The sequence below is a fragment of the Lissotriton helveticus genome, chromosome 11, assembly GCF_964261635.1.
Source record: "Lissotriton helveticus chromosome 11, aLisHel1.1, whole genome shotgun sequence".
Classification (NCBI taxonomy): domain Eukaryota; kingdom Metazoa; phylum Chordata; class Amphibia; order Caudata; family Salamandridae; genus Lissotriton; species Lissotriton helveticus.
This window is the reverse complement of record NC_136072.1, coordinates 110,715,571-110,730,545: the sequence shown is the minus strand read 5'-3', so window position 1 is coordinate 110,730,545 and position 14,975 is coordinate 110,715,571. Positions and strand designations below refer to the sequence as shown.

The following is a 14,975-nucleotide window of genomic DNA, read 5'->3' as shown; positions in this document are numbered from 1 at the left end:
ACAATGTTGCGAGAAAATACTGTGCTAGGTGGTGTTAGAAAATGAGTCATTAGTTATGTGGCCTGCACAAGCAATGGGTTTACATTTGTCCTCCACTGGGAACCAAACACCCCATTGTAGCTCTTGACTCTCATAGGGTAGTGAAGCAGAGCAGTCCATGGCCTGCTCAAGGGAGGTGGTGTGGGCTAGTTATCACCATTCACAGATACACAACAATAACATTCAATAAATGATTATCCAGTCTGTACTTTTTCTTTCAAAAAAGGAAAAGTACATTTATTACACACACACTACTCAAATATACAGAAGCTGATGGAAACACTTCTTGATGACATTGCATAATCATTCTCACCCCTAATTTTTGTACTATGCATGACTTTTAGTAGAAATACCACAAAATAAAAATATCCCTTGAAGAGCAGTGCATAACATTTATCATTTTTTCAACACAATGCAATGCAATTCATCACATTTATAATTGCACAAATGTGCAATAACCAACTTTCATTACAGCGTCTTTATTCTGGAGTGTATCTGTTGGGCTGCGCCCAGATAATCGAGAAACCAATGACTTGACCCAGCGACGGAGGGAGGTATCATTAAGTACCTCTTTATTGCGTGGCATGACTGTACCTTGTTGGTCAAGTTTAGTCGGCGTTTTCTTGTTACCCCTTAAATGTGTAGGTTTTATATTTCTTTTCTTAGCCACAGTCTTTGGTGTTTTTTTAGCCACTATTTCTGCTTTTTTTTCCCCCTGCTTCACTTCGATGTATCTCTCCTTCCTCCGATGAGCTTATGTTTGAAGGAGATTGTGAATCCATTTGCACTTCAGAGCAATCGTTAGAATATACCAGAGTAGATAATGGAATCAAGCTAACTGGGCGGTTATCACCCCCACTTTGTTGCTGCCCAGTAGTTTGTCGACTCGCCATAACAGCCTGAGAACTATCAGCCGTGTTAATTACACTAACCGTGTCAATTATGGTAGTCGCGCTGTCAGCACCCACCTCTGCCGTTAAACCAGCCTGAAAATGAGTCCCACGCGACTCCCTATTAATCAGCTCTGAAATGTCTTTATTTAATTCATCCGCTGTGCTCTTTGCTGATATTGCGCCTTCTAAAGCCCCCTTTTCATTCATAAGACACTCAGCCACAATTACTTGTTTGGTACCAGACTCTGCCCCCTGCTCCGGAACAGTTCCTCCTGAAGGAGTTCCTTCCTTTCTCTGTACCCCAATAGTTTTTTCTGTACCCGTTTGCTGCCCAGGGATAGCCTCCAACAGAATCCCTGCAATGTCTTGGCCACAGGCACTCTCATGTTTAACTGAAACAATTCTGCAGCCCTCCCTGATTAAATTATTTGGAGTATTGGCTTACTGACTTTAGAGCTATCAGCCCGGGAACTCGGTAGCACAATTGCCGCATCAACATATTCAGTCTCATCCGCCTCTCCCGTAACAGCAGGAGGTAGTTGCTTGCCTGCGCGCATTGCACGTGCCGGTACCTTCGGCGGAGCCATCGTGGATCTGGCGCCAGCATCCCGAGCTAGGGATTTCCTGCCGATTGCCGAGCTCAGAAGGCGGATCCGCCGATGTCTGTGAAGCTGCCTGGAAACACCACAGAGTGTAATCGCCAGCATATGTTACAGGTATCCTGAAATTCAGTTAGTTTGTAACCAACTCTTCATCACTTTGTTACTGTTATTTTTACGTAGGGTAAGGTCTTATCTTCACGCTCCGTTTCACTGCATTAGTTCAGCAATTAACCAATCTGTCTGGCAGGGTTTACGGGAGCTGCTCTGAGCGCCTGTGTTCCCTGGCGGCGTCAATCCGACATCTTACTCCTCCACTTAATTGAGTGCGCTATATAAAACTCTGTCATGTGTTCTCATAAAATCCCAGAATTTCTTGGTTCCATCCTGACTGTAGAGCATCCAGAACGGCCCAAGGTACTGCGAGGAGGCACAGGGCACTACCTCTACCTCTGCAATCTGCTCGATGCCGCTGGAAGGGAGAAACGAGCAGACCCGAGCGCTGCAATGGGCGACATGGGTAAAAGTATATCTACTGTCTCTATTCCATCTGCTCCATTTGATATGTCAGGACTTTCTGGAACTGGAGCTGGTTCATTGGTGGACCAGCCCTGTAATTCTGACTCAATATTAACAGAACAGCTTGGCTATCACTCAGAACCGTCACTTGCTTCGATTTTTCAAGCTGTAAAAGATCAGAGGCAAGAAGCTCAGGAGCATTTTTCACAGCTTAGAACGGACAATCAAGGTATCCAACAGGCTTTACAGGCAGCAACACTTAAGGTTGATACCTTGTAAAGGATATTGCAGACCTCCAGCAGCGTGTGGCAGATACTGAGGAGGCAATGTCACAGACAATGGATCTAATGCATACTCATGATACTTCAATCATAGCATTGCAATTTAAGGTGGAGGACTTAGAGAATCATCAACGTCGGCACAACCTGAGACTATTTGGTGTTCCAGAAGGGAAAGAGGGGGCAGATCCCCAGGTTTATTTGGTACTGTTATTTCAGAAGGCTTTCCCAGATCCGGTTGACTGGGATTGGGACTGCCAGATTCAGCGGACACACAGACTCCCTCTCGGGCCTCAAAGTTTCCAAGGCCTTTGTTAATATATTTTGGTAACTTTTTGCTGCGTCAGGCTGTATATTTAAAAGCCCGCCCAAGCTCTCCTATCACAATAGATTCTGTTTGTTTTTTCGTACAATCAGATCTTTGTAAAGCTTCAATGGATAGGAGATGGCAAATGCGACAATTAATTGAACCAATGAAATCTCTAAATGCACAGGTGTTTTTACAAGAACCAGCACGTTTGTAGGTTTTGAGGGGTGGCCAAACGTATTTCTTTTCAATTGTTAATGAGGCAAAAAAAGCTATCAGTAAATGGCAAATTGAGAAGGGTGGGAAGAAATTAAATGAACATTAACTGAATGATTAGGCACTGACTGTTAAACTTTTACAGCTCTGGGTGCGGGGTTTTGATCGTGGGGATGTTTTGGGTGACCTGTTTTCCTTTAGCTGCCTTGGTAGCAGCTTCTTTAAGGGGTTAATTCCTCTTCCAAGTCACGGGGTGGGTTGGGGGAATGGTTTGGGGGAGGGTCAATGGAGGAAAATATGGAAAATAAAATCAACAAGACAGCTCAAAGAAAAAGTAAGTATAAGTTTGTTTATAGTAGGGAGAGGGGAAAGCAAATGGAAAAGAATAAATACTATAAAATGGAAACTAAATACAATAATGGCAACAGGTCACGCGAAGGGAAAAAGACAATTTGATTATGTATAGAATTAAGTGTATAGCTTGGAATGTCGCCGGACTAAATAGTAAACTTAAGAGGCAGTTGGTACGGGAAGAGTTAAAGATGCATAACCCTCAGTTTGTTTTTTTAACAGAAACACATCTCTCTTATAAAAATCGTAAACTTCTATTACAATTGGGCTATGAAACTATTGTCTGTACTTCTCAGTCCTGCTCTATTAGAGAAGTGGCGATACTGAAACAGAAGGGCTTTTCTTGTGTGACACAAAAAACATGACAGATCAGGCTGGGAGATGGGTAATTGCACAGGTTGAAATTCGATGCAAAAGATACGAACCATCTATCTTTGACACTTTAAATATGGAATTACAAAACTGGGTGGGAGAAAAGATGATACTGGGTAACTTCAACTGTATTATGAATTATAATATTGATACAACTAGACAAACGTCTACTTATAGAATGTCTAAACCGAGAGCTGCAATAGTGGAACTTTGTCGCTTACAGTTAGTTAAAGATTTGTGGAGATACCTGCATCCTAATATTTCAGGATATACGTATTACTCGTCTCGACATCGTTTATATTCAAGAATAGGCATGGCGTGGGTCTCAGATGGGATTCGTGCAACAGCTGACATAACAATATGCCCACGTATCACTTCAGACCATAATCCCCTTATGGTAACATTCCAGGTTATAGCAGGAGATAAATCACATAGACCTCTCACTTTTCCAAAATACTTGTTTACGGATGAAACATATATAGAAACTACCAGGAAGCAACTTGAAACATTATTTCAGTAAAATATAGGCTCAGCTTCTTCTGTCATTAAATGGGATACGTGGAAAGCAGTCATTCGAGGAAAGACCTTGCAGTATATATTACAGCAAAATAAAAAAGGCAAGACATAATAGAGGAAGGTATCTCTGCTATAAGACAGGGCGAAATAGAGCATATGAATTCGGTCCGATTGGGATCATCTAACCAGGATGAGCTATTATTTGACTTATTTGATTTGAGGGTGGCTCCTAAAAAGGTATTCAGGGAAAGAATTGCTGCAAGATATAATAAGTATCGTACTTCACAATACAAATTTGGTGAACAAATGGGAAAAGTCCTTGCTCATAAGGTAGCTGACGATTGGACTAAAACTTATATTAAAGAAATGAAGGCGGCAAACGGTACAATGTTCACAGAACCAAAGGAGATTTTAAAACAATTTTCTGTTTATTATCAAAAATTGTACACCTCTGATATCACAAAATGAGGAAGATATACAACAATATTTGCAAAATATACATTTTCCAGAGCTAAAAGAGGAAGATAATATTACAATAAGAAATTATATTAGTAAAGAGGAGATACTTTTAGCAATATCTGCACTCCCTTCAGGAAAGGCGACAGGGAAAGATTCTTTAACGCTGGAATTCTACAAATTATTTAAAGAGCAGCTAATTGAACCTTTTAGAGGGGTCATGCAATATATTGGAAACCATAGCATAGTGCCGGAATCCTGGAATTTGACACAAATAGTGTTTTTTTTAAAAGAAAAATAAGCCTCCTGATGAGTGTGGCTCGTATAGGCCTATTTCACTTATTAATTCAGACGCAAACATATTTGCAAAAATTCTTGCCACCCGGCTGGCACCAGCTATGTCAGACCTTGTTTCGGTCCATCAACATGGTTTTATTCAAGGAAGGGAGACTACGGCTCATATAAATACTGCCATTTCTGCTTTCGATCTTGCTGAAAAATCGATATTACATTAGGTATGTTGCTCTTAGATGCAGAAAAAGCGTTCAATAGGGTAAATTGGAAGTTTTTATGGGCTGTACTGGCAAAAATGGGGATATAGAACATTTTTAAACAGTGGATCCAGGCTTTATACGATAAACAGCAAGCAAAATAATGTATTTAGGGATACAATCAGATGCTTTTTTAAATTTTTCGCGTCACGCGACAAGGCTGTCCACTTTCTCCCCTTTTATTTGCCCTTTATATCGAATCATTTATTGTTGCGTTACAGTCTAATCTTCAAATCATACCATTACGACAGGGTGCAAGCTCACTAGAAGTTATTGCTTATGCAGACAAATTTAGCGGTCTTTACAACAGAACCAATAAGAGCAATGGAGGAAATTGAAAATGAAGCAGCTGGGTTCGGCGCAATAGCTGGTTATAAACTCAATACTCATAAAACTCAAACACTCAAGCTATACGTGGTGTGTGTGCTGTTGCTACGTATTTGGGGGTTAGATCATCCCCACAGATTACCCAGATAGTTTCCTTGAATTATGAGTCTTTGATAAAGGATACGGCCATTTTGTTGAAAAGATGCACAAACTTCCCATTGGCATTATAGGCCGGGCTAACATCATCAAAATGAAAATACTTCCAAAATGTTTGTATTTCTTTAGGTCTATCCCTCTGCGGGTCCCTAATAGTTTTTTTCTAAAGATTAGATGGTCTCTTTAGTAGCTTTATCTGGGGCTACAAGAGGGCACGGAAAGAAATTGATTTACTTAAATGCCCCTTTGATCAGGGTGGAATAGATTTCCCAGATTTCAAGATGTATTTTTGGTCGGCATTTGCGTGTCGTTTTCGAAGTTTATTAATTCCTTTATTTACTACCTTTTATCACCAATTACTGATGGCAGAAAATAGCTCGATGTATTTGTATAAAATCAATCATCCAAATTATTTTAAGCGTGTTAAATTTAAGACCCTATTGGATACTACGTTTATCTGGAAGGCTATCTCAACTAGATGTGACTTATCATGTTATCACGATAAACTCCCTTTGTGGGGTAACCCAATTTTTCCAGAGATTTTTCAAGATACTACAAGTAAACGATGGGCTAATTTTGGTATTTTAACACTTGGGGATTTGTATGACTATGGTGGTTTTGTCTCTTTTGAGAATGTGCAACTTTTGTTTAAGTTACAGGGGCATATGTTTTTTAAATATTTGCAAATTAAGAATTACTTTTTGACACATCTAAAACTGACGAACATAACTAAGTCAGAGATATGGGATAATCTCCATCAGGATAAAGTTAACTTTATGATTAGCCACATGTATACATTTTTCATTAGCTATAGAAAAGGTGATGGCAACAAATTAGCCAAAAAGTGGAGTCTAATATTGGGAGAGGAGGTCACAGCAAACAATATAGAACAAAGTCTAAGGGTAGTTAAGAAATCTGTATATGCAACTAATCAACAAATGCAACAGCTTCGTACTGTTTGTACCCTTTATTTTACACCCGAGAGAATAGCTAAGTGGGGTGCTACAGGATCTGATAGTACGCGATTAAAATGCCCCAGATGCGATCTTTTTGCAGCTAATATCACTCATATGTTTGTAATGTGTCCTAAACTTGATAACTTTTGGCAACAGGTGGGCCAGAAATGCTCTCAAAATTGGGGGTAGATTTTTCCCTTACAGTTAGAGATATTATGTTGGGTCCTGAAAACCTTAATTATAGACAGAACCGGCTACTCTTGATTTTGTTGGTAATAGCTAGATTGGTAATTGCTTCAGTTTGGATCAGTCCGAGCCCTCCACTTATTAGTGATTGGTGGATGTTGATAAAGGAAATATATGCAATGGAATATGCTTTGGCGAATGTAAGGGGTACTCAAGCTTTGATTAAATTAAAATCTATATGGGGACTTATATTCTAATGTATAGATACACAAACTTGGATTGATGGTATTGGAGTATTAACTGTCTTTTGTTTTACCTTTTTTTATGTGTGATTAATGAACTGCCTTATTATTCAGTCTTTATTTTATATGGGATATATGTAATTCTCCCTGCTGTTTGTTGTTTATGCTGACTTGTTGATAAATTAAAAAAAATAATAATAATAAATAACCAACTTTCACCCCTAGAGAGTGATCATCCAACAAGAAAGTTCACATCAAACCTCTTTAAACCACAATAACTGCTGCCATAGTCTTAGCCTCTAGAAGACACAGTACTCCCAGCTGAAGAGCAAAAGCTCCAGCTTAGAGAGTGCTTAAAAATGCCAGGAAAATCAGGGCAGGTTACCCCTTTGGTGTCCCACCCTATTTAGTGTGGAGACCCCCGATATTCTTTTAGGGGGAGGCTGCACTGCTCCTGCAGCTCCCTCTGTACCCTAGCAATTATCTGGTGGTACTCCTGGGACCACCACACCCCTAAACTGAGCGCTGTAAAGGGAAAAATGCAGCCAGGCCCTGCAGGGCATTATGGGGCATCATTCGCCCTCACTTGTGCATTTTATAGCACTGGCTCTCCTGCTGTGCAGGGGAGAGCCACTTTCTTTTCCTCTTTGCTTTTTTTTTTTCTGAAGCGGTCCTGCTTAGGCACCCCACGTGCATTGGCATACATTTGAGGCAGCTCGGTGAGTCCACCCCCGGCTGCCCCACCCGTCTCCCTGCACAGGCAGCACAATGGTGTGCTGGCACGGAAGCCGGCAGCAGCAATTTGGCCTGCTCGCTCCTGTGGGCAGGCAGGTGATGGTGGCTGGCTCACCCACTCCCCGGACATGGGTGCAGGGAGTGGAGTGGGCCGGTCAAGCGGGGGAGTACAGCGTCTCTCCCCCTATCCATTATTGGCATCGGGGCCCAGAGATAGGTACCTCTAAAGTATTTGTTATATCTATGCCTTTAAGGGTAACATTCTCCCTGAGAATGTATGTGTCATCAGGGAATGTTGGAGGCTGAGCCAGGAGAGTCAGTTCTTATCTCCTGTGCCGCAAGCCTCTCCGGTGTGTGTGTTAATAAAGACACATCAATCAAATTGGACAGATTACTTGTTTTATTACTGGCGACGATAGAGGGATAAGTGTGAAGGATAGGGGTTGTGTTGTCAACAATTGGAGAATTAGGAACTACCAGAGTAACTATAAGAGGAGGTTTGATGTGAAAATGGGAGTGAAGAAAGACGTTTGGAAGGTGGGTGATTTAGTTTATGTTAAAAAGGCAGTGTGGTCTCCAAAAGGGGAATCAAAATATTTTGGACCTAGGCGCATTGTAAAGGTCATGAAGAATGTTGTCATGCTTGCTGGCGGGGATGTTTGGAGTATGTCTCGTTTGGAAAAGTGTAGGGAAGGGGATGCTGATGTGAAGTTAAGATCTAAAAATTCGGATGAAGTTTCTGTTGATACTTCTCGTTTTCCTTCTCGTTTTCCTTCTCGCAGTTCTAGAGCTAAAAGAGTTCCTTTGTATTTGCAAGATTATCATCTCAAATGAGATTTTAAATCTTCTCGCAATTCTAGAGCTAAAAGAGTTTCTTTGTATTTTCAAGATTATCATCTCAAATGAGATTTTTAATTTGTAGTATTGTTTTTGCATTTTGTTTGATGAATTGTTTCTGTTATTTGTTTTCTGTTCTTTTTATTATTTTTATTATTATAAAAAGGGAGATGTGTTATAGCTATCCCTTTAAGGGTAACATTCTCCCTGAGAATGTATGTGTCATCAGGGAATGTTGGAGGCTGAGCCACGAGAGTCAGTTGTTATCTCCTGTGCCGCAAGCCTCTCCGGTGTGTGTGTTAATAAAGACACATCAATCAAATTGGACAGATTACTTGTTTTATTAGTATTCATGGGGCACGACAGTACTCCCTCTGCTGTCTTCTTCTTGGGGCCCAGGGATGGGGTCCTGGCCCACTCCTGTCTTCATGGGGGAGTGTGACAGCGCTCATTCTGTAAATTGTCTTCAAGGGGCCTGGGGTATGGTCCTGGGCCCTTTCCCATTTTCGCATGGGTAAAGCACAACAGCTCTTCCCCACAGCTTACCAGTTCTTGGAGGCAGCCTCTGGGCCCTGGCCCACACCAGGGGCATGCTAAATACAGAGGCGGAGTCCCCCAGGCTTCGTCACCAGCTCAGAAAAGGTCGAAGGTTGACCAGCTTCAAACAGCCATAACTCGGGCCTGTTGGTCCGTTTTGGGTGATCTCTGTCTCATTTTCCTCCTGTTGGTGAGCCATATGGAAGTCTTTCTTCAGATCTCCTGGCCTCCAAAGGTGATGAACTTTGCAGGGGGCTTGTTTCACTGGCTCCATGTGTCAGCCTTTCACTTTATTTTCATTGAGGCCTCTCCTCATTGTGCAGATGCTCAATATTTTCCCCAACTGGTCGTCAGTGGATGCAAGAGTAACATCATCCCTGGTCCTGAGGGAGAGCCCCACTGGTCCTGGGGTCAATCAAAGGCAAAGTCATTTATCCTGATGGCATTCAAAGGGTTCTTTCTTCCAATTGACCATGGCTTTTGCCTCCAGTCCCAGTGTTTAGCAGAAGAGCACATTCAAGGGAGAGCTCTTCTCCCTGTGCAAGTCCTTTTAGGTGGGAGCAGGAGTGTCCAACAGGGCTGCACCTATGGCCTATCCTGAGGGGCCACATCACATCACCTCCCCGCCTGTGGTTCAATCTTCCTGTACAGCCTTCTGGGATACTTCACAATGGCATCACCCAGAAGTCACTTGCCACATGTGCTCTAGGGTTCTCAGTCTCCCCTTGCTGACATCACTGTCAGGGCCTGCCATAGCAAAAGTCCAAAGGAGCCCCACTACTGGTTTGGCTCCAGGGCCTGGACTCCCTTCCTTTGTTTAGTGGGCTTGGACCTGCCCTCTTCCTGGAAGAGGTTGATAGCTGTCAGATTGATGCAGGGCAGTCCACCCCACAAATTCCCTCTGAGGAGCTGACCTAATCAAGGGTAATTTCTTCCTTTTTGGGGGGAAGGCCTTTGTTCCTGCCACTGGAAAGACAAGTAATTAAACCGGCACAGCAGGGTGACAAAAGGCTTGGGCTCACATCCTGGGCTGAGCCACAGAAACATGACATTCCTGGATGACCCATAAGCTGTACATATATGACTTTGGACTTTACATCACTGTTCTTTTTAGACAGGTTACACTGTACATTGGTATGACCTCGGTGTCTTTAGTCCAAGAGGAAGCGGAGCTGCACTCTAAGTCAGTCTTCCTTATAATGTATAATGGAAGGTCACTGCAGACTAGAAAGTAAAACACACTGACTTTCCCTATCATTATACACCAACATTACAAGGCCCATCCCAGGTCAACACCCAACCCTTTAGAGTCCCTTCTGCGCAGGCTACCTGTGCTCAGTTGCTGGGCTATGCATGACAGGAGCCTCCCACATGCAGCCCTCGTATGAACACATGTGTGAACACAAGTTCATGTGTAACCACTCAAGTGCCTTCTACCCTTTCTGAGAAGCAGCAGCCTTATCTTATCATGCGGACACTGGTGGTAAGTATGTGCAGTCCATTTTACCATGAGTTTATCATGGGTGAGTCACAGGTTAAGAGGCTCTCCCACAGTAAAAGGTCAAATTCCAGGTGATCAAAAAGTGAAAAATACGGGTGGCTTAGATGGTCACAACCACCTTCTCACACATGATGCACTGCAGCTAGCTGAATCTTACGGGGAAGAAATAGTGACTATGCATAAGTATTCTTCACCTAGTCAGTGATAACAAGTGACGAGGGGTTCTGCCCAGTCAGCCTAGTCCCCAGTTGTCCGCCAGCTGCCAGCTCTCTCAGATGTCTTACGCTGGTTGTCGGCAGCTAATACCTTCCACCTCACTCAGCCGTGAGACCGCCTACCCCTGCAGAGACCCCAGACTGCACTACAAAACCTCCTGGTTCTAGGTAATAGGGATTTAGCAGCCAGATTCATCAAGCAAAATGCGCTCGCAAAAGGGCCAGATTCTGAGAATCTGGCCCTTTGCGAGTGCAATTTTTGCATTTGGGATTCATCATCCCAAATGCAAAAATCGCTATTAAAGAATTCGCAAATTTGCGAGGAGTAGCATTTAAGGAATCTCTATTAGAGGTTCCTTAAATGCCATTCATGAAACATTTAAAAATTGCGAATTCGCAATATTTGGCCGCTATTTACCACAAAGTCAGACTTCGTGGTAAATAGCGAAAAAAATAGAAAAAAGCACTTTAGTGCATTATTCTCTGTTGCATGTTACACACACACATGTCCTTTGGACATGTGTGTGCGCAACACCTGTGTAATGTTGCATTTCAGGGGTGTTACAGGGTGTCCTTTGGACACCCCTGGCACCCTTGAAATCGCATCCTTATTTGCGATTAGCAAATTGCTAATCGCCTGTAGGCCCATAGGAATGCATGGGGAGTTATTCCTTATTTGCGATTAGCAATTTGCTAATCGCAAATAAGGAACATGTAGGAATCGCAATATTTATTGCAATTCCTACATGAATCCCGTTTTGCAAGTCCTTAATAGCGATTTCTTATGAATCGCTATTACAGACTCGCAAAACGGGTCTTTGATGAATCTACCAGTAGGTCACTACTTGTCTACATGGACTTAGCAGATCTAGGCCGACCCTTGCCCTGGGCCATGCAACAATACGCCCCCCACTCTTTTGGACAAGGGTACAGTGCCTCAGCACTGATGCCTCCACACTGCATAGGTCTAAAACATATCCCCTGGGTCACTGGCTGGTCCCCCTCCTGGAGATCATTCCACCCAGAACCCTTTTTCTTCTGGATTTCCACATCCCGAAGATGCAGACTCTTTTGACCCTCACCCCAACATGCCTTTTGGGATATGACTGTCTTCCCTAAAGAAAGAACAGCCCTCTTGTTCCTTTTGGTACCTCTCCCTTGCAGAGATACACACTTGGCCTGCCTTCCTGGTAGGACCTCAGACCGGCCTTACCACCACACTGGTAGTGTAAGGGAGGAACACAGAGTGAACAAAGCGAACACAAGGAGATGATGGACGGAGCGCTGAAACTTTTCAGACACTCACCCCCAGTCACAGATCTGGGTTGAATCCATCATCGTTCTTTAGCTCACGTTGCCACCTCAGTGCAGACCTGGCTATATGCAAATCAGTCTTGACCCTGTGCCTCATGGGAACAGTCCAGCCTGAACTACCCAGCCAGGACTTCCCTGAACCGGAAACAAGCTTCCTGGAATCGGTTTCGGGCAAACACCCCTCATCGGCAGGTCTAGCTTGTATCCAGTGGCAAAGTGAGCAAGGGACCCACGTCTGGGCTTACGCTGCCAATTTAGGGCGGACAAAGCAAACACAAGGAGATGATGGATGGAAACTTTTCAGACACTCACCCCAGTCACAGATCTGGGTTGAATCCATCATCGTTCTTTAGCTCACTTTGCTACCCCAGCTCAGACACAGTTATATGAAAATTAGTCTTGACCCTGTGCCTTATCTGTGACTGGGGGTGAGTGTCTGAAAAGTTTCTGCGCTTCAACACTGAGGGTGCCTCGAAAGACAGCCTGCAGCTCACTCCTTCTTGGTAGCTCCAAAAAGAAACAACGCAAAGAACCTAGACCCTAGCTTTATTCTCCGCTGGGAGAACAGGGCCTATACACCAATTTCTCTGAAAGATGCGTTTTCCTCTCGGAGTGCCTTTGGAGGGATCAGGAGCCCTAAGTCAGCTTCGCACAAGCCCACCTCTTTGGACCCTCTCTGGTCTCCCAGCAGCGCCTCAGGAGACTGTTAAGGGACCCTAAAGATCACTGTTTGGCCTGTACCACCCAGTCTGTAGCACCGGGTCGCATCACTTAAGATAACCCCACCTGACTTCTGGGTGATGCTACCTTGAGAGTTCTGCCCAGCACAGTCCTCTGCAGCCTGTCCCTCATTCACAGTACGGAACAGCAGTGGCTACTCCCAACTCAGCCTGATACACAGAGTCCCTTTACTTAAAATAGGCCCCACCTGGCTCAGGGTGACAGCTAGCTGTACCACTGTGGGTGGACCTGCCTTCTGCACTTTGCTGTGGTGACACCCCCCAACTGCCACCTTAAGGGGCCCCAGGGATACACCCAAGGGCTGGTACACCTATAGTGCACCAGGCACAGGTCCACTAAGTAAAAGCCTATGCAGCCTATCCTTCCCTAACCATGCAGCGCTCCCCCTAACAGACATGGCTTCCTGCTCTCCTCCTTGTCCTGGGGTCTGACCCAAACAGGACCTACCTGAATGGTCACTCAGCCAGGCATTGCCTCAGTCACCTCCTAGGGTTCAAATCAACACCGCTCTAGGATGACGACTTGTTGCTTCCTTAGGTAACCACCTACCCTACCCCAACACATCAGAGTTCACTCCTAACCCTCCTCCTGGTATCTATGGAGTCCACCACTGCCTCTCAGATCTCCACATGTTCAGTTACTTAGCCCACCTAGAGAACGTAGGGTTACCTATACACCTCCTATTTCGGGAACCACTTTTGTTAGGAGCCACCCACCTCATGGGTTACCCCTGATTACTAACTCTCCCCACCATATAACCAATAGGGACCATGGGAACCACAACTTTCTTGCACTCTCCTCCCACTGTTGGAAATGTTCTCAGGGATCCCCCACCTTGGGAACCCCTGGGGGTGTCACTACCAGTGTGGAACAAAACTCGCACCCCACTCTTCCAGTGGTTTTGGCCTGTGCCAATTGCGGGAAAAATTACTCTGTAGAGAATGACTAGCTTGGGCCCCTCACTTTGGCAATCTGCACAGGCGCAGGAATTTCCCGGGCCCCTTAATCACCTCCATCATCCCACAAAGCAGGGTCCACCCCATCACTCCAATCTGTGGTGTATCAATTGCTGTCCCTAAACCTCTAGAGAAGAAAATCCTCCCCATGCAGGCCTAGTGTATGCAGCGTTAGGGTTCAAACTTACACTATGGCCTGAAACAACTTTATGGAAACATTATTTGAAAGCCACTCCCTGGCAACCTACCCTTTGTGAATGCAAACCAGTAATAACAACACAGCGTAAGCATTGACCCTAACTTTCGTCACATGACATATGTGTGTGCTCGGGCTTTCCTTTCTCATACCTTTAGTTCACATGACCAAACTTTTGAACCCTTCTCAGAGCCTTGCGCTCTAATATTTGCTCATTAATGCATAGGAAATATGTGGCAAATGCTATCAATGCATACTTGAATGGGATACTATGTATCTCGCTGCTGAACACCAATGTTAGAAAATGAGTCATTAGTTGTGTGGCCTAACAAGTAATGGGTCTACGTTTGTCCTCTAGGTCTAACAAAAGCCCCCATTGTAGCGCTTGACTCTCATAGGGTAGAGAAGCAGAGCAGCATACACCACCTCCCTTGGGTGGGCCTTGGACTGCTAAGCTTTGCTACCCAATGAGATTCAAGTGCTACAATGGAGTTTTGGTTCCCAGTGGAAGACAAATGTAGACCCATTACTTGTGCAAGTCACACAACTAATGAATCATTTGTTAACAGGTGGAATGCAGAATTTACCTGCATAAGCTGGGCAGAAGACATTCACAGGAGGTTTACATGAATGTTAGTTTGATTGTAGCATGTGTATCTCTTTTTTCAATTTGATATCTGTCTTTAACAAAAGAAATGTAATATTTAGACATGTCAAAGAAATCCCAAACTGTGGACTCTATTTGTATTCCAAATCCATCTTATGTGAAGCGTACATTCTGCCGTAAATCTCACGCTCAGTGTACTTACTGCGTGATTCAAGAGGTTGCAATCCTTCCAGCTCTTTCGACTTACAAGATGGCAGTCTGTTTCAAGCACATCAATTGTGAAATAATAGATATTTCCAGCACCCTAAAAAAAAAGAACATGACGCTTTTTTATAAACGGAGATTAAAAAAGTTCAATCAAATAAATCACCC

The 14,975-nt window shown here is 43.8% G+C and overlaps 1 protein-coding gene across 1 annotated transcript in view; it reads right to left on the bottom strand.

Moving 5' to 3' along the window:
• The window catches only part of LOC144790678 (fetuin-B-like), a 217,393-nt gene that overhangs the window by 168,399 nt on the left and 34,019 nt on the right, over nucleotides 1-14,975 (bottom strand). The window contains exon 2 of the mRNA XM_078665403.1: nucleotides 14,806-14,907. Within this exon, the coding sequence (XP_078521529.1) occupies nucleotides 14,806-14,907 (102 nt within the window). The remainder of the gene's footprint in view (nucleotides 1-14,805; nucleotides 14,908-14,975) is intronic.